At 43.0% G+C, this 20,692-nt stretch overlaps 1 protein-coding gene across 14 annotated transcripts in view; it reads right to left on the reverse strand.

Moving 5' to 3' along the window:
- LOC126106474 (zinc finger protein 501-like) overlaps positions 1–20,692 on the reverse strand; it is a 170,987-nt gene that overhangs the window by 132,909 nt on the left and 17,386 nt on the right. For 7 of the 14 annotated variants that reach the window (XM_049912774.1, XM_049912767.1, XM_049912763.1 and 4 more), the window contains 3 exons: positions 19,894–19,962; positions 14,769–14,837; positions 12,386–12,445 (listed from right to left, as the gene is read on the reverse strand). In XM_049912774.1, coding sequence (XP_049768731.1) covers positions 12,386–12,445; positions 14,769–14,837; positions 19,894–19,962 — 198 coding nt within the window. Of the gene's footprint in view, positions 1–12,385; positions 12,446–14,768; positions 14,838–19,480; positions 19,669–19,893; positions 19,963–20,692 lie in introns of those variants that run through there. The other 7 variants (XM_049912769.1, XM_049912768.1, XM_049912770.1 and 4 more) reach the window with 4 other exon arrangements.

A 20,692-nucleotide genomic window follows, 5' to 3' on the forward strand; every position in this document is an offset into this window, starting at 1 on the left:
ACATCTTACTATGCAAATCCAGATTTCAGCTAGTAGCTAGCCATTCTCAATGCACTACTGTATTCAAAGAACTGTGACTGATGCCTGGACAACTGGGACTTACATGCACTGAGAATAGAAAATAATGCATTGAGAATGGCTAGCTACTAGCCGAAATCTGGATTTGTGTAATAAAATCTAAAAAAGAACGACTGATTGCTGCGCTTTATAACTTATAAAGTCACTGTGTTACGTGTGTGTGTCTGCAAGCAGAAACATATGTTAATAAGGAACAAATAAGTACAGGCATGGAAGGTTCTGACAGAATGTAAATAATTTATGAGTGCCAGTTCTGAGCACCCTCTTCTACAAACACCTTCTTCCCTGCAGTCTCTCCTTCCTCTGTTCTGTCACCATGTTCATATCATCACATTATGTCACATGTGTAGAAGTGTGCTGTTGTAGCAAATTCCTATCTTTCACACCTGCTTCCTCTCTACGAGTCATCGGCCATCCTTCCCCAAGCCTCCCTCCCACTCCCTGCCTTTTTTCTCCCCTCACCCATTCCATTTTGCACAATGAAGTCATACGTGTACGTGTGTGCGTGTGTGTGTGCGCCTGTGCGTGCTCCAGTGCAAAAGAAACATTTGCCCAAAATCTAGGAAAGTTTTCTGTCTTTTTTGTGCGCCTGTCAACAGGTGAAAAATAAAATAGGAGTACAGATTAATGTGTCTAACTGCAGAATAGTAATGTAATGTAGCTGAATTAAATAAGGTGATGTTGGGAGAATTAGACTGCAAAATCAGATATTGGAAACAGAAAAGTTTTGCAATTTGGGAGCTTAATAACTGAAGATTTTAGAAGCAAAGAGGATATAAAATGCATACATATTTTCTGAAAAATTTGAAGTGTAGCTTTATGCAGAAATGAGAGGTGGGAGATACACAATACCATCTAGAAAAGAGAAGAAACTTTTGAAATGTGCTGCTACAGAAGAACACCTCAGATTAATGGGGTCATTGGATAATTAATAAAGAAATAATGAATAAAACTGGAGAGAAGAAATTTGTAGCAAAACTGGATTAGGAGAAGGGATCTGTTGATAGGACACGATCTGAAGCATCAAGGTGTCATCAGTTTACTAATGCAACTCTTCACATTAGTCTATCCTGAGCAAGCTTCTTCATGTCAGTGTAACTACTGAAATGCATGTATGTTTGAACCTGCTTACTACTGTCTAACCTTAATCCCCCCCCTGTAATATTTTCCCCTCACACTTCCTTCTGTTACCAAACTGACTTTCTTGGCAACACAGAATGTGTCCTTGACTAATCTCTCCTTTTACTCAAGCCTTACCATAAATACCTCCCCCCAATAAGTCCGATTCAGTATTGTGTGTGTGTGTGTGTGTGTGTGTGTGTGTGTGTGTGTGTGTGTGTGTGTGTGTGTGTGTGTTTGAAGTTTACGGGCACTAAACAGCATGGTCATCAGCGCCCAAACGCATAAAAACAGGAACACAGGCAGTGAAGGGACTAAGACAAACAGCGAACAAGGAGAACGGCTAAAAGACACAGACCTGACGCAGTTCCAAATCCTCACATACAGAGGCAAAACAAGAGGAGAAGGAACACACTAAAATGGAAAGGAAACACAAGGAAAATATAACAGAAACCGAAGGGAAACAAGGAGGTAATCGTGACTGGCTGACCTCTTACCTAAAACCTGGGTGAGCCAGTCACCCAGCAGTACATTAAAACCCTCTCCCTAAAATCCGAGGCAACAAATTGGACAGGACACAAAACCGTAAGACCTTAACTACAGTCGTTGCGTCATCTTGTAAAATAGAGGGCAAATCCGGTGGCAAAGAAACCACCGCCCTCTGGTCAGAGAATAAAAGAGTCAAGTAAAATGTGGCGGACAGTAATCTGGACGCCACAAGAACTGCAGATTGGGGGGTCCTCCCGCCGGAGTAAAAAACCATGTGTTAAGGGACTGTGCCCGATGCGGAGGCGAGTGAGGAGAACCTCATCCCGCCTGCACGACTGGTAGGACGTACGCCATGGCCGCGTGGTAGCCTTGACCAGACGCAGCTTATTTTCACCGACTGCCAGCCAATCCTCTTCCCACTGACGCATAACGCGAAAACGCAGGAGGGAGGTAACAGCATGGAGGGGGACGGCACATTCAACAACGTGAGGGAGGGAACATGCATCTTTGGCAGCCACATCCGCCAGTTCGTTTCCCCTAATACCCACGTGCCCCGGCACCCAGCAGAAGGAAACCTCCTTCCCTTGCCGTTGCAGGTGGAGGAGGGCATCATGGATGTTCTGGACGACCGTATCCGCTGGGTACAAGTGTTGCATGGTCTGAAGGGCACTCAGGGAGTCAGAACAGATGAGAAACTTAAGACTGGGTACACATCTCATCTGCTCCAATGCCCGCAAGATCACAAACAATTCGGCATCAGAGATGGTAAACGCCGCAGGAAGCCGTAACTTGACGACTCGATCAGGGAAAACAACAGCACAACCAACAGAGTCCCCCAGTTTAGAGCCATCCGTAAATACTGGTACATGGTCGGGATGCTGGTTTAAAATATCATAAAATAAGGAGGTAAAAACAAACGCAGGAGTGCAGCTCCTCCGGTACTCCAACAAGTCTAAAAGGACGCTGGGCCTCTGGAGCAACCAGGGAGGCAGGCGAGTAAAACCTTGTCATTGGGGGGCCACACGCTCCACACCAAGGGAAACAAGCAAATGCTTGGCACGAATCCCAAATGGTCTCGTTGCCCTGGGACGACTGGAAAAGAGACGTTCCATAGGCGGTCGGGCAATGGTAGGGTACACAGGGGAGGTAGGACAGGCAAGGAATTGACACACCCGTCGCACCATGAGGAGTTTCCGCCGGATGGCGAGCGGCGGTTCCCTGCCTCAGCACACAGGCTGGGGATGGGACTGGTACGGAAGGCACCAGTGGCCAGCCTGATACCCTCATGGTGTACTGCATCAAGAATTTTCAGATACGAAGGCCTTGCGGACCCAGACACGATGCAACCATAGTCAAGACGCGATCGGACAAAAGCCCTATAGAACTGCAGCAGACGCGCCCGATCTGCTTCCCAGGACCGATGGCTCAGACACTTCAAAATATTCAGTGCCTTCAGGGCCCGCACCTTGAGGTCTTTAAGGTGAGACAACCACGACAACTTGGAATCAAAAGTGAGGCCCAGGAACCGCACAGTGTTGCTAAAAGGAAGAATGGTGTCCCTCAGACGCAATTCAGGGGAGGTAAAAAGACGTCGAGAACGATTAAAATGAACACACACACATTTGTCTGCAGAAAAGGTAAAACCCGTCTGCACAGTCCATGCCTCTAATCGCTGTATCGTAAGCTGCAACTGCCGACTAGCAGTGACAAGACTGGAGGAAGAACAGAAAACAGCAAAATCGTCCACAAACAAGGAGCATTGGACAGGACTCCAGATAGTGGACGTGATACTGTTAATGGCGACGGCAAAGAGGGTGACACTTAAAACGCTTCCCTGAGGAACACCATTCTCCTGCACATACAAATCAGATAGCACATTACCAGCCCTATAACGAAAGAGGCGGTGGGAAAGAAAGGACTGAATGAAGATGGGGAGACGGCCACGAAAGCCCCACTCATGGAGTTGATTGAGGATATGGCGGCGCCAAGTAGTGTCATACGCCTTATGAATGTCAAAGAAGACACCAAGACAATGCTGGTTATGTAGGAAGGCCTGCTGGATGGCCGCCTCCAGCAGGGTCAAGTTGTCTACAGTCGAACGACATCTCCGAAAGCCACACTGAGAGGGGCTAAGGAGCTGCCTGGTCTCGAGCAGCCAAACCAGGCGACGGTTGACCATGCATTCCAACGTCTTCCCGACACAACTCGTCAAAGCAATACTTCGATAACTGCTGGGATGCGTGCAGGCCTTCCCCGGTTTGAGGAGAGGAATCAAAATCGCCTCCCTCCACGAGTCAGGGTATGTGCCGGATAACCATATCATATTAAAACAATGCAGGAGAACTTCCTTGGATGGCAGCAACAAGTGCTGCAGCATGCTGTACTGGATTTGATCATGACCAGGCGCAGTATCATGAGCCACAGACAGCGCCGAATCCAGTTCCCACATTGTGAAGGGGCAGTTGTAGTGTTCAGAATTTGGAGACCGGAAGTCCAAGTGACCCCTCTCGATGGCAGTTCAGTAGCGGCAGTAATCTGGATCACAGTTAATAGTGGCGGTAGATTCCGCAAAATGCATGGCCAGTGTCTGGGCAATGTCTCTCGGCGCCGTGAGGAGACATCCCTGATGCAGCAATGCCGTGACAGGTAGTTGGCTGCGTTTCCCGGAAATCCTCCTGATGGCTTCCCATACTTTCGTAGAATTAGTGGAGCGGGAGATGGAGTTCAAGAACAATTGCCATGACCGTCGTTTGCTCTCTTTAATCACTCGCCGCGCTTTGGCCCTTGCCACCTGAAAGGCCGCAAGATTGGGCTCGGATGGCGGAGCAGCACTCAGTGGTCCACCAGGGGACAGGACGCCTCTTGGGATTATCGGATGACCGTGGAATGGACAATTCAGCAGCATGGGAGATCACGACTGTAACATGGTCTACCCATTCGTGGACGCTAGCACGGTGTTCCAAAACAGCCAGTTGGCTGAAAAGTGTCCAGTCAGCTCTGCAGAGGTGCCACCGAGGCGGCACTGATAATGCCACAGCCTCATCCAGGAGACGAATCCAAAGGGGGAAGTGGTCACTAGAATGGAGGTCAGCAACAACCTCCCACAGAGCAGAATCCGCGAGTGCTGGAGAGCAAAAGGAAAGGTCAATAGCCGATGACGACCCGGAAGCAGTACAGAAATGAGTGGGAGCACCAGAGTTGAGGATGCACAGTTCCTCAGACATCATGAGGCTTTCCAGAATGCGACCCCAGGGGCAAGTAGTCGGAGAGCCCCATAAGACATTATGAGCATTGAAGTCCCCCAGCAGAAGAAATGGGCGGTGGAGTTGGCTAATAAGGTCTGTGAGAGCCTCAGAGTCTATCACATCCTGAGGTGGGAAGTAGACTGAACAGACTGTGAGCCTCCGACCCACAAGAAGGTCAACTGCAACTGCTTGCAAGTCTGTAACGAGAGGGAGCTCAGATGAGGGGTGCATGTCACGGACAAAAACCGCAACACCACCCTTTGCCCCGTCAGATCATCTTTCCGATATACGGTATAGCCCCGTAAAGAAGGAGCATCAGTGGCCTGAAAATGTGTCTCTTGGAGACATAAGCACAAAGGGCACTCTCGTACAAGGAGTTGTAATTCGGCCACATGCGTCCTGAACCCATTCAGGTTCCACTGTAATATGGGAGCCAGTGATTAGGGTGGATGAACTTTCACCCTTCCTCTGTGCTTCGGAGGAGAGCCCGTACCCGCCGGAGATTTATTCCTGGGGCGAGAAGATCGCCCCCGGTCGACATCAATGTCCATCAGCTCCGATGACGACCCACGGGAGATGTCAGACAGTATGATGGCCTTGTCATCGGACCGACCCTGACTAGTCTCCTCAGGTGGCAAAACCTTCACCTTCGGCATCTTTGTCTTGGAGGGCTTAGAATGCAGAGCCTTGTCTACAGGAGGAGCTTTACTCGCCGGGGCAGAAGGCGCCATAGGGGGAGAGGCAGGAAGTACCCCAATGTCAGCAACCACAGCCTTGTCCGACGTTGCAGGGAGAGCCGCAGGTTGCAAAACAACTGCAGCAGCACAAGTGCACTGGCAAACACAGGTATTAGTGCTAACACTAACAACCTCCATTTGCGTAGCAACGGTGGCCATTGGTACCGGTTTCTTCAGAGCGGAAGCGAAAGATGTTGTAAACACAGGAGGTTGCATGGCCTTAAAGAGCTTCTTGGCCTCACCATAGGGGATGCGCTTAGATATTTTAATCTCCTGTATCTTCCGTTCTTCGAGATAGATGGGGCAGACCCGGCTCCAGACAGGGTGACTCCCAGAGCAATTCACGCACTTCACAGGCGATGAACAATCGGCTCCTTCATGGGCAGGCTGACCACATCTACCACAAGTGGCTATCCCATTGCACCCCAACGTAGTATGCCCAAAGCGCTGACATTTAAAACAGCGCATTGGGTTGGGAAAATATGACCTTACTGGCAAACGTAAGAACCCTGCTTTAACATGCTCTGGGAGTCTCGGGCAACTGAACGTGAGAATAAACGAGTCGGATTTGACTAGGTTCCAATCGACTCGTTTCATAATATGCTGCACGTCAACAATACAGTCATCAGCCCATTCAGATTTTAACTCATCTGTGTGGATATCCACCACGTCCCTACATGTCACAACACCCTTACTATAGTGCAGAGTGGAGTGGAGCTCGGCCTCGATAGCGTACTCTCCGAGACAGGTTGCTTTCCTAAGAGAAGCGACTTGACGGGAACTAGAAGTCTCAACTAACAGAGTCCCATTGCGAAGTCGCTTCACAGATTTAAGTGTTCCTGCAATCCCCTCAAGACCCTTGTGGATGTAAAAGGGAGAAACCCTCTCAAAGCTACCCTCCTTCCGTTTAATAATCAAAAACACATTCTGATTATCAGCATGTGCTCTGTTACGATAGTCTGATAAATCTCGATCAACACCAGGCGCTGGAGGACTCGCAGCACGAAGTCGCTTCTTTGATGGGGTGTGTTTTCCTACCAGTGGCCCACCCAAGCCACTGGTAGGGGGAAATGTAGAGGTCAAAGAGTCCATTGCGGTCCCACGAGCAGCTAGGGAACTAAAGGTCCGCTCAGACAGAGCCCCGCGCACCTGAGTAAGCCTGATACAACTGGGGTGCGGCAGGTGCCCCAGAGGTTGCCCGCTTGCGACTGTTCCACCCCAACAGCCATGCATCTCATAGGTGCGGAGCACACCGGAAGATTGAGGGGTTTTTATAGAGGTTGTCCTTCCTTGCAATCCAGGCGGTCAAGCCAAGATTACCATTCCCCGCAGCACACAACATTCCACCGCCGCGCCATACAGTGGTCGCTGAAGCATGTCCGGGGGTTACGGTGACAGGAAACTGGCGGCGCCAACCAGTCCCCAGCTCAGGACCCCGGGGTCGCCAAGCCCGTACTCAGCAAATGAATGCTGAGCCCCAGGGGGGACTCCCTCATTAGTTATTTAATCTGCCCACATGCCATACAATTCCTGCCTTTGACATTGGTGCAAAGTTAACATCGGCAACTGTCTAACATGATGAACACTGTCTCAAAAAATGATTGCAATCAGCTCTTCATGAATGTTGAATGGTGTCCTGTAGATGTGATCTTTCACGAAACTCAACATAAAAATGCCTAGTAAAGCAATCTGACAGGCCACTCTCAAAGGAGGGAGCAACCACACCCAATCCACCTGCACTCTAATACTTGACTCAAATGTCACCAGACTGCCAGAGTAGTATGTGGTAGAACACTGTTCTGTTGGAACAACATCCTTTGGTGTACATGAAGAGCGTAACGTATATTCAGATGTTGGGTAGTGTTAGTCAACACAATTCTCATGTGTAGTTCACATACTTACGTTAATTTATTAAGAAAACAATGTGCATTTCACCATGCTGAGCTGTAAATAAATGCCAAGGGGGAGGTTACCATGAGAAAAAGATTGAATAATCTATGAAAGGATAACATTCTACGAGTCGGGGCATGGAATGTCAAAAGCTTGAACGTGGTAGGGAAACTAGAAAATCTGGAAAGGGAAATGCAAAGGCTCAATCTAGATATAGTAGGGGTCAGTGAAGTGAAGTGGAAGGAAGACAATGATGTCTGGTCAGATGAGTATCGGGTAATATCAACAGCAGCAGAAAATGGTATAACAGGTGTAGGATTCGTTATGAATAGGAAGGTAGGGCAGAGGGTGTGTTACTGTGAACACTTCAGTGACCGGGTTGTTCTAATCAGAATCGACAGCAGACCAACACCGACAACAATAGTTCAGATATACATGCCGACGTCGCAAGCTGAAGATGAACAGATAGAGAAAGTGTATGAGGATATTGAAAGGGTAATGCAGTATGTAAAGGGGGACGAAAATCTAATAGTCATGGGTGACTGGAATGCAGTTGTAGGGGAAGGAGTAGAAGAAAAGGTTACAGGAGAATATGGGCTTGGGACAAGGAATGAAAGAGGAGAAAGACTACTTGAGTTCTGTAACATGTTTCAGCTAGTAATAGCGAATACCCTGTTCAAGAATCACAAGAGGAGGAGGTATACTTGGAAAAGGCCAGGAGATAGGGGAAGATTTCAATTAGATTACATCATGGTCAGACAGAGATTCCGATATCAGATACTGGATTGTAAGGCGTACCCAGGAGCAGATATAGACTCAGATCACAATATAGTAGTGATGAAGAGTAGGCTGAAGTTCAGGACATTAGTCAGGAAGAATCAATACGCAAAGAAGTGGGATACGGAAGTACTAAGGAATGACGAGATACATTTGAAGTTCTCTAACGCTATAGATACAGCAATAAGAAATAGCGCAGTAGGCAGTACAGTTGAAGAGGAATGGACATCTCTAAAAAGGGCCATCACAGAAGTTGGGAAGGAAAACATAGGTACAAAGAAGTTAGCTGCGAAGAAACCATGGGTAACAGAAGAAATACTTCAGTTGATTGATGAAAGGAGGAAGTACAAACATGTTCCGGGAAAATTAGGAATACAGAAATACAAGTCGCTGAGGAATGAAATAAATAGGAAGTGCAGGGAAGCTAAGACAAAATGGCTGCAGGAAAAATGTGAAGACATCAAAAAAGATATGATTGTCGGAAGGACAGACTCAGCATACAGGAAAGTCAAAACAACCTTCGGTGAAATTAAAAGCAACAGTGGTAACATTAGGAGTGCAACGGGAATTACACTGTTAAATGCAGAGGAGAGAGCAGATAGGTGGAAAGAATACATTGAAAGCCTCTATGAGGGTGAAGATTTGTCTGCTGTGATAGAAGAATTAACAGGAGTCGATTTAGAAGAGATAGGGGATCCAGTATTAGAATCGAAATTTAAAAGAGCTTTGGAGGACTTACGGTCAAATAAGGCAGAAGGGATAGATAACATTCCATCAGAATTTCTAAAATCATTGGGGGAAGTGGCATCTGGCGATTTGCCATCTGACTTTCAGAAAAGCATCATCCACACAATTCCGAAGATGGCAAGAGCTGACAAGTGCGAGAATTATCGCACAATCAGCTTAACAGCTCATGCATCGAAGCTGCTTACAAGAATAATATACAGAAGAATGGAAAAGAAAATTGAGAATGCGCTAGGTGACGATCAGTTTGGCTTTAGAAAAGTAAAGGGACGAGAGAGGCAATTCTGACGTTACGGCTAATAATGGAAGCAAGGCTAAAGAAAAATCAAGACACTTTCATAGGATTTGTCGACCTGGAAAAAGCGTTCGACAATATAAAATGGTGCAAGCTGTTCGAGATTCTGAAAAAAGTAGGGGTAAGCTATAGGGAGAGACGGGTCATATACAATATGTACAACAACCAAGAGGGAATAATAAGAGTGGACGATCAAGAACGAAGTGCTCGTATTAAGAAGGGTGTAAGACAAGGCTGTAGCCTTTTGCCCCTACTCTTCAAATCTGTACATCAAGGAAGCAATGATTGAAATAAAAGAAAGGTTCAGGAGTGGAATTAAAATACAAGGTGAAAGGATATCAATGATACGATTCGCTGATGACATTGCTATCCTGAGTGAAAGTGAAGAAGAATTAAATGATCTGCTGAACAGAATGAACAGTCTAATGAGTACACAGTATGGTTTGAGAGTAAATCGGAGAAAGACGAAGGTAATGAGAAGTAGTAAAAATGCGAACAGCGAGAACAGAGATTGATGCTCACAAAGTCAATGAAGTTAAGAAATTCTGCTACCTAGGCAGTAAAATAACCAATGACGGACGAAGCACGGAGGACATCAAAAGCAGACTCGCTATGGCAAAAAAGGCATTTCTGGCCAACAGAAGTTTACTAATATCAAATACCGGCCTTACTTTGAGGAAGAAATTTCTGAGGATGTACGTCTGGAGTACAGCATTGTATGGTAGTGAAACATGGACTGTGGGAAAACCAGAACAGAAGAGAATCGAAGCATTTGAGATGTGGTGCTATAGACAAATGTTGAAAATTAGGTGGACTGATAAGGTAAGGAATGAGGAGGTTCTACGCAGAATCGGAGAGGAAAGGAATATGTGGAAAACACTGATGAGGAGAAGGGACAGGATGACAGGACATCTGCTAAGACATGAGGGAATGACTTCCATGGTACTACAGGGAGCTGTAGAGGGCAAAAACTGTAGAGGAAAACAGAGATTGGAATACGTCAAGCAAATAATTGAGGACATAGGTTGCAAGTGCTACTCTGAGATGAAGAGGTTAGGACAGGAAAGGAATTCGTGGTGGGCCGTATCAAACCAGTCAGTAGACTGATGACAAAAAAAGTATGATTTATATTTATTCTGTGCTGATATCAGTTCTTACAGCATTTTACTTTTTGTTAACACTTGCTCATAAATAAAATGCACTCATTTTATCAAGAGTTTTCACACAAATTTTCAGCAATAAGAACAATATTATTTGTAATTCAGTAATACAGCACTATAAAGAATTCATAACGTATCTCTGAAAGTGTTAACAATAATGTTAACAATGAATTCGGGTATGAAATTACAAATTTAAAATACAATGTTGGAATTTCCCAACCATTCTGTACTTACTACATTCTTAAAAAGTAGTACTTTCAAATATCAAGGTTTGAATAAACAAAAATACCTCTAGAAATTTATTACTCTTTGTACACTAACTGCTTCAATTATGATTTAGTTTACTAATAACTGAATACTGCTCTGTATTATTAAAAATGTCATAAATAGCCACACACTTTTAACTGATGTACAGTGTTTAGTCAGATAGCATTCAACAATAACATGTGACTGTCCGGTCGGTCATTGCATTGTATAGAAACATGGCACTGCTTTTTGTTGGAAGGAGTGAAAGAAACAGGGTGCGTGTGTGTGTGTGTGTGGGTGTGTGTGTGTGTGTGTGTGTGTGTGTGTGTGTGTGTGTGTGGGTGTGTGTGTGTGTGTCCACGTTTTGCCATTGAAAAAATAAATAAAAACTGAAGCTATTAAAAAATGTATGTCAGGTTACTGAATAACAACTCGACTGTTGGAGTTCTGTATACTGCACTGAAGTTAAGCACAATATATATTATTACCACTCTAACAATATCAATTTAATTTACTTCATGTGATAGTACATTTAGATTATGTTGAACAATTTACTGAATTTGATAAGGATTTTCATATGAATACTGGCGACAGTTGTGGACATTAAATACTGCTTCCATGGTAAAAATCGTCATATACATAAACAAGATGACATATGGAATATTAACATTGTTGAGCACTGATGTTGCCCTCAGTTCAGGCACAAAAATTGGCATAGCTTGTATAATCTTCTACTTTCTCATCTAGGCTTGTCTGCATGTTAAGGATGTAAACCATTTTCCTTTGTTATGTTCCAAACAAGGTAGTGAGTAACAATGAGTTTGTGAGCTGTTGCTTTGATACTGGCAATGTATTGTTTTCAAATATTGGAGATCAGTGGGCCCACTTTGCATTACTGTACAGTGGTAGCTTGTCATCTTAACTACAAGATGTTACTGTGAGCTTTGTTACTAAGTTAGCAAATCATGTTATCTATGAAATGTAATTTCATTGTACACAGACATTCTGTGACTACATTTTGTGTTTACTTACAACTGCTGATGTGGAAATGCACACACAAACATAATAAATGTTTTGTAGAACTCCACTCACAAGTTACGCTTTTTCCCTCCACTGAACACGGAGTTAATGTTGCTGATGTGTGTAGTTACCATTGATGTTCACTTGATTTGATATAGCCACAACTGAAGTTTGTTTATTTTCTCTGTCCACGTGTGTGTGTGTGTGTGTGTGTGTGTGTGTGTGTGTGTGTGTGTGTCACCTGGCAAGGCACTATACAAACTACAGACTGTGTAACATAGGAATCAAATTGTTTAACAAGCTTCCAAAGTACCTAATGGGAAGTCAATCTACAGGAATATCTTACGTTAGTAATAAGTGTTTTATAGTATTAATGAATGCACTTTAGGGAAGTAGATTATCTTCCTTTGCACCATACTATCCATACTTAATTGAGATAAACTGTGTTTTTGTAATTGTTTCCAGCAAGTTATGACATGACTTGTGGCATATATGTTCAAAATCCAAATATTCTATGGGGAACAAATAAATTACTATTCTACATTATGTAGTGCAATTATCCATCACAACATTAGAACAACTCACCTCTTTGATGATGCTTTTTGGATCATGTGTACTATTGTGGTCATCAGGCACATCCCACTCCTGCAATCAATGACAAGGAGTAAACAGAGTTACCCTTGTGTGTGTATAAATGCTTAAGTCATATCATAAACACCAACCAACTTTTTCCCCCTTCTACAATGTGCAGCCAATGATGTATGCAGAGCCAGTCAGCCCTTTCTAATTTAGAGTCCTTTGCAATTAATAGCTTTTTTTTAGCAGAGACGGGGGCTAACAAATGTAGAATTTAAATTTATGATCCTTACATAGATAGCTAGCTGAAAAACTCAAGTGTTCATTTTGTCAATTTGCTATCAGAATTTCCATGTATTTGAGAAAAGAACCTCTAAAATTATGAAACAGTTTTACAAAGAAATACACATGATGTACAAATGTATAAGAACAAAATCCAAATTAAGAAATGTGATCCCAGGCAGTTTTTGTATGTTGAGCATAGCTGCTATCCCTGACTACAATAGGAGGAATAGGAGATTAGTGCTTTAGCATCCGGTCAATGCCGTCATTAGAGATCGAGCACAAGCTCCAATTAGGGGAGGATGGAGAAGGAAATCAGCTGTGCCCTTTCAAATGAACCATCCTGGCATTTGCCTTAAGTGATTTAGTGAAATCACAGAGAACCTAAATCAGAATGGCCAGAAGTGGGTTTGAACCCTCGTGCTCCCAGATGCAATTCCAGTATGCTAACCAGTGCATTGCCCTGCTTGGTGATTTTGTAAATGTTTCTATGGCAATGCCTCTTCACAGCTCTACAGACTTATCGTTGGATATAGCTGTTTCAGTTTCACAGTTGAAAGACAGTCAAAAGTGCTGCCAGATGCCAGGGATTTCCTAATTGACTCGACTCCAGCAAGTTTCTTTGTAGTAAAGAATAAGTGAATTAAAATTCTATGCACAATGTGGCATTTTTTCACATATCTCATATCCCTTGAACTAACATAAGTGTCATACAATGATCTAATTTCATACTACATTCAGTGACATATGTGGATACTGTCTGCCAAATGTGCTCTGAATAGAGCTGCAACGAGAGTAGTAACAAATTTAAATATCATGCACTATGCAGCAGTTTTTCATGCATCTCAGTATCTATCATATCATATATCTCCTGAACCATGGGTAGGTTCAGTGGGTGGCAAAATATGAGTCAGAGGGGTGGGAAGGACAGTAGGCACACATTCCTCATTTCCAGGCACAACAAGAGGTAATCGATACCCCGATGGAGAATGTGATTCAATTGCTCCAGTCCTGGGTTGTACAGAGTCCCGAGGGGAATGCTCCTCTGTGACCAGAAGGTGGGAGTTTGGAAAGTGGTGGGTGATTGAAGAGATAATGCATGGGAGATCATTTTCTGTACAAGGTCAGGAGGTTATTTTAGGATTGTGAAGGTGACCAGGAAGGAGGTTGTAGGTTCAGAATCTGTCATGTAGTGTTCAACAGTAGCAAGGCCAGGGTCATCAGTGATGTTACTGAAAAGGGAGGTGGCATCAATAGTGATGAGGTCACCAGGTGGTAAAGGAACAGGAGTGGAGGTTTTTGTCTACGAGAGCAGAGATTTTATCAGTGGGGCCACAATAAGTGGTGACAAAGGAGCATCTTGGATGGTTGGGTTTATGAACTTTAGAAAGCATGTAGAAGATAGTGTGGGGAGTGGTAGAGGTGAGGAGAGAGAGAGATTATGATGAAAGGTTCTGCGATGGGCCTACGGATTTGAGGAGGGACCAGAGATCCTGTTAGATTTCTGGAATGGGATCAATGGAGCAGGATTTGTAGGTGAACGAATCGAGTCCTCCACAATGTAATCCTTGCAGTTTAAAAACACAATGGTGGAGCCTTGTGTGTGTAAGAGAGAGAGAGAGAGAGAGAGAGAGAGAGAGAGAGAGATATAGTTGTGTTTGGGCGAATGTGTGAGCGTATGTTGTGTACTTCTGAAGGATGCCTTTCAGCCAAAAGTATATTTTTTGTGTTTCACACTGTTTTTTGTTGTTTCTGCCTGTGGCTCAGCATTACCAGTGTAAGGTAAGTAGCACTCTACCATTTTCATACATTGTCTTTATTCCATCCTGGGTTTACCATTGGTTGATTTTGCAATAATGATGTTTGTTTGGTTATTATGAGCTTTCCCTGCACCTAAGGTGTGCAAAGGCTGCAGCTGAATGCTATGTTGTAAAGAGTAAGCAATTAGAATGCAGAAAGCATGCAGGCCAGTAAGCAACTGTAAAATGAGGCAGCCATTCCTTCAGAACAGAGGGACAGAATCACCTAGCACTCAAGATGACAATGTGTTTCTGTGCAGAGCAACGTTACTTCTTGCAAGCTTGGAAGACAGGTGAATTTTAGTACTTACTGGAGTTTCTTCCTCAGCAGATACATACTCCATCTCTTGCTTGGAGGATGCAAGTGGTTTGGCATCAACCTGAATGAAAGGAAATGAGTTAAGTGCAGGTGCAACATTGAGTACAATAATTGCTTATGAAACTAGTTTACAGAATATAAGTGATTACATTGTGACAACAGAAACACTGCCTGAATTTGCCAGTTACCTTGAGCAGCCACCTTCTATTACGATGTCTGAGCACACTTCCCAGTCTGATTCTGACTTCCATTATCACCAGGTTTTCCACCTGTGATTTCTAAACATTGCAACTAGAGGTTCTCAAGTGGGATATATGGGAATAGCACCATTGGAGGACTCAAGTCAGTAGAACACTGTAGCTTACCCTGCCTATACAGTTTCCTCTTTACACAGAATTATCGCAATATGGCAGAAACAAAATGTGTACTCTTAGAATAATAACAAAATGTGACATTAATTCACTAAGTTTATTATCATAATTATTAGTCATCAATTGCAGGAACAGGTTAAATTTAGGTAGATCTGCAGCAGTGATCTGTAAATTATATTTTGAACAATCAGACTTTAAAATTCCCTGTTGGGATAAGAAAACAGTTAATTTCTGTAACAGTCGTACATGTGTTACTCATATGACTAAATCAAACAAGGAAAAAAAATTACATTATATTATGCTATGTTACATTATATTAATTACATTACATTGGATGGTTCTGACTTGCTCTGTTATAAATTTCATTCCTTACAATTTTTTTTAACAATGCAATCTGATTTCAAAAGAAGATCAGCTAAAACTAGTAGGATCAGTTATATGTTCAGTAAACTAGATACATAGGCACTATTGTCATATCTCAATATGGAAACACATTTAGCACTGGGCAGGAGCAGGTAAAGGAACTATGGCTCAAGTGTAAAAGAATGGTTAATCATCCATTTGATAAATCGGTACTCAGCAGAACAGTCCATGGTGGGAGCGACTCTTTGTGGTACACAGTCACTGTAAAAGCCATTAGTGGTACTAAAGTTAGTGTTCAGATACTCACAGATAAGAAAGGAACTGAAGTTGATGGTAGCAAAGTAAAAATAGAAATTCCCAACTCTGTTTTAAAATTTTCCTTTAAAAAGCAATATCCAGGAATGCTACACCAATTAGAAAAGCAACTGAAAAAAAGAAACACCGTAGAATAGGCCATACAGGTTGAGACCAAGGAATACATAGGATGACACTTAGATAGAGTTTAGTGAATGTTATGATCTTGTTCATCTTCGGAGCACAAGGAATTGTCAAGTAGCCTTTGCAAAATTGGGTATTGCTAATGCAGCAACTGGATGTACTCCTCACAAATCACAGACAGTCATTCAGACCAACCTTCAACATCTGGGAGATGATGAACAAAGAGAGAAGGTTGCAAGGTATGCTCTTAAAGGTGCTAATGGAAGCAAAATGGGGAAATATGACGGGAGACATAGAAGTTAATATTACGAACTTAAGTTTTCCTATGATAAGCTGAGAGAGGAATAGCAGCAAGTAAGAGGTACAATATTCTCTAGTAAGGATCAAGAGAGGATGGCTGAATGCGAGTGGAAAATTACTAAACACCATGTCTGGCACAGCAAATAATGATGATATTTCAAGTTTGAATAGTAGAATAGGTCAAGTGCAAGAAGTAGCATAACAGAGAAACAGCAGTGCACTATCATATGACTCAAATTACGGGTATGGAGCAAGGATTGTTAAATGTGACTAAAATGTTCAATAGAATAAGAATTGGATTATAGCAATATGCTAATGTTCAATGATTAACGTGAATAAGGATTCAAGTATAATACAGAATGACCTGAAAAAAATTACACAGCAAAGTAGGAATAGCTAGGCTAATGAGAGAAATAGAAAGCAGTGTAATTGATGCTAGAATACAACTGGAAATTTAAGAAGTTGTCCACCATCCTACACATAAACAATTGAGCACTATGCTGTTAACACCAAAAACATTTTTTCAGAGATTATTGCAAGAAGAAAAGGAATTTCCCTGCACGTCTGAAGGCTGTGATTTCCATAAATAAGAGCAGTATAGCATTTTACTATAATGTTTCCATAGTTAAGGATGTATAATTATCAGTAACTAGCTTTAAATCACAATTTCAATGGTTCATGCACATCCAAGTGGATGGAGTCTTATAGACAGATGGATTAAATTCTTGGTTAATGAAGTATTACTTGTATCTAAAAAACAGGAAATACTCATAATTCTATCAGAAAAAATTTGGAAGTGTCCTAAACGAACAGTTCAAACAGATAACTGGTCATGTGAAGTACAACTATTTTTGAGAAATATGAATGCTTCAGAATGTTGTCGATGAAATGATAAGATATGTTCAGAAATACCACTGTGAACAAAAGAAGAAAACAATTGCCATTAATGTGACAGCTACACGTATAATTGCAGTACTAGCAGTCATTTGTGCAGTTTACCTTTTCCTAAGACATAATATAATGTAAGCAGAGTTAAAAACCTCTTTGTGGAACTGAAGGCCACAAACATTCCATTGGAGGAGAGTCACAATGAGGAAGAAATGAAGGAGTGTTACTCGAAGGCTGCCAAATGGTAGCCTGCAAAGACTTGCTGCTACAGGGTACAGAACGAGGAGGATCCTGCTCCATGAGGTCCACAGAAGCAGCAGCTTGCTTGTGAGGTCAATCCATGGAGTCCAACACTGAAAAATGGTCGGTGGTGCATACAGGCAACACAGAGGGTGAGCGGGCTAAGGTATCACGTGATACCACCGTCAATGAGGATCTTCAAGTCAGAGAAGAAGACCATTTGCCTTTGATGGTCTTCTTTGAGCTTTCCCAGTTAGCAGAGGAAAACTCAGATGTTGGTTGGCTCGAGGGATGTTGAAAGTCTTCACAGGAGTACTCCTACTGTCCTTTCCACCTCACCAGTTGTGTAGCAGGTGGCTTCGCTCCTTGAAGTGAGAGTTTGATGGCTTGTTGTACAGCTGGATGAGGGGGTTGCGATGCTACCTTGACACTGGGCGATTTCACAACCGCAGAGCTGAATTTGAGGTTGCATGTCTGCATGGCAATGTCCTTCATGGAGCGAGAGGTATCAAGAACAGAATTATAAGTGCCAGATGGAAGAACACAGAGTTTGTGACTAGCCAATAACTTGTGAGCGACTGTCTAGGCACTTTTTCCTTTACACAGATCTCCTGGACAGCCCATTCATCAAGATACATGGGACAATTGCGAGAGGACACAGCAAGGCCGCCATTGCAGTTGATACAGTGGGAAGAAGGAGGCAGACAATCACCCTCGTGCACATCCGTAACACAGATTACACATTTGGCTGGGTATTGAAGAGACTTCTAGTGTGGTTGAAACGATGGCACTGGTACAGCACATTGGGTTCAGAGTATACGGTCGGAATGTGATAATTTCATGGCCTGCTTTGATCTTGGATGAAAGCACCACTCTATCAAAGATGAGAAAAAGAGTGTGGGTGGGCGCTACAGAGGAATCTACCTCTTTCATCACCCAACGGACGGCAATAACATCCTGATCAGACAAATATGATTAGATTTTGGCATCAGTTAGACCGCCAAGCAGCCTAGTGTAAATAACACCATGGGAAGAATTCAGAGTTGTATGAGCCTCTCAACACGAACAGGACAGCCATTGAGAAGAGAGGCAGGAAGCAGTTGTGCTTGAGAATCAGAAGCAGCCTCCAAAAGCAAAGTGTCATTCTGTAAATGAGAGCAGGATTTCACAGGACCGGCAATTGCATCAACACATTTCTGAATAATGAATGGAGTTACCGTTGTGAAGGACTGACCATCTTCAGCACGTAAAACTACAAGGAACTGTGGTGTAGCTGTAAGGGTCCCTGAATCGTTAGCCTGATTCCATTTACATTTCGTAGACACTGACTGTGAAGATGATTGGCTCATTTCGAGGAAGTCCCCCATGACTGCCAGCGTCTCAAATGGTGCACTCCTTCCAACTGGGGTTGCTCTTCACAAGGGGGCACACCTGCCCTAGATGACTGTCCACACCTTAGGTCACATGTCCCAAACACATGACAGAGAGACCACTCCGCAATTTGGGAAGGTAGCAGCTCAGGCAATCACCACTCCCTGGTCCTGGCCTGTAGCAGGGGGTACGTGCAAACCCTACCTGTAGACCCAGGGCTGGGAATTACGCATTACCCAGTCACCTGTTACGCATAAAATGCTTGCACCAGCTGTCTGGAGCGCACAGGGAGGAAAAAGAAAAAGAGGAACCTCAAGTGCTGAAGTTGAGGAACAAGAGGAGAAGGGAAACAAAAAAGGAAAAGGGAGTGAAAAACAAAGGTGAGACTGTTCTTATGTCCACGAGAGACAATGCAGAACATTCCCAATAACATTCTAGACATGTTCCCCAAGAGAGGGGAAAAAGAATAGCAAGAGAATATACATTCAGCATGGAAGGGAAAAGACGCCAAAGAGTGGCGAGCCCCCAGGATGGTCTGCGAATATGTTATTCCAGTGCTTCCTTTGAGAACTTGACAACAAGTTGTTATGTCTTCAAAGGAAGCTCTGGAATAATGAATTCACGGCATGCAGATACTGATGGCACCAGTATGCTAATATCAGTACATATGATGGTCTACACATGAAATGCATATGGGACTTGAAGATGACATTAAAATATTCTAACTACTTGCCAAAATAAAATAACTTCTCAAAAGATGTGGCAATCTGGCGATTTTGCTTGGTAAATATTTGAACAGCCACAGTCCCGCGTCCACAATGGATCCAGAGAGATTTTCATAACACTGTCATCATTCCATCCTAGATTTTCCATTGGCTTTTGTGCACATAATCATATGTGTTTGATTAGGATGAGCTTAACCTGCAACCCACAGATGTGTTAAGACTGCAGTGAAATTCTATGGTGTGAAGAGATAGCAATGAGAATGCTCAAGGTGCGCAGGTCAGCAAGTGGCTGTAAAATGAGGCATCTACCTGTTCAAAACAGAGGGACACAATTGCCCAGCACTCAAGAAGACAACATGTTTCTGTGACAAGCCACATTACTTTTTGCAAGCTCTGAAGACAGCTGTCTTTTAGTACTTACAGGAGTTTCTTGCTTAACAGATATGTGCTCGATCTCTTGCTCTGGGGATGCACGTGGGTCAGCCTCAACCTGAATGAAAAGAAAAGAGTTAACTACAGATGCAACACTGAATACAAGAACCAGCCTACAGAATATAAATGATTAAATTCTGACAACAGAAACTCTGTGCCTGAATTTCCCACTAACCGTAAGCAGCTGCCGTAACTATTAGGGTTTCTGAGCACACTTCTCACCCTGATCCTGATCTCCATTATTACCAATTTTTCCACCTATGACTTCTGAGCACTGCCACTGAAGGTTCTCGAGTAGGATTTATGGGAATAACACCACTGGAGTAATGGAGTTGCGCGAGAACTGTGGCTTACCCTGTCTATCCAGTTTTTTCTTTACATAGAATTACCTTGTAGGTAACCTTTTTTTTTTTTTAAGATAAACAAAATATGTCACCATATGGCAGAAATGAAGTAGGTACCCTTAGAACAATAATAAATACTTGACTTCACAATTTTAATTCAGTAGCTGATCATAATATTTATTAGTAACCATTTGAAGGAACAAATTATTTCTACGTAGAACTGCAGCAGTAATATGTAAATTATATTTTGAACAATCGGACTTCAAAATTAACTGCTGGAATAAGGAAACAGTTAATTTGTATAATAGTCATACTGTGTTACTCATACAACTAAATCAAAATAGGAAAAAAATTATATTACATTTTATTATGTTACACTGCATTAGGTCATATTATATTGGATGGTTCTGACTTGTTCTGTCGAAAGTTACATGTGCATGAGCT

This window comes from Schistocerca cancellata, chromosome 10 (assembly GCF_023864275.1).
Source record: "Schistocerca cancellata isolate TAMUIC-IGC-003103 chromosome 10, iqSchCanc2.1, whole genome shotgun sequence".
Taxonomy (NCBI): Eukaryota; Metazoa; Arthropoda; class Insecta; order Orthoptera; family Acrididae; genus Schistocerca; species Schistocerca cancellata.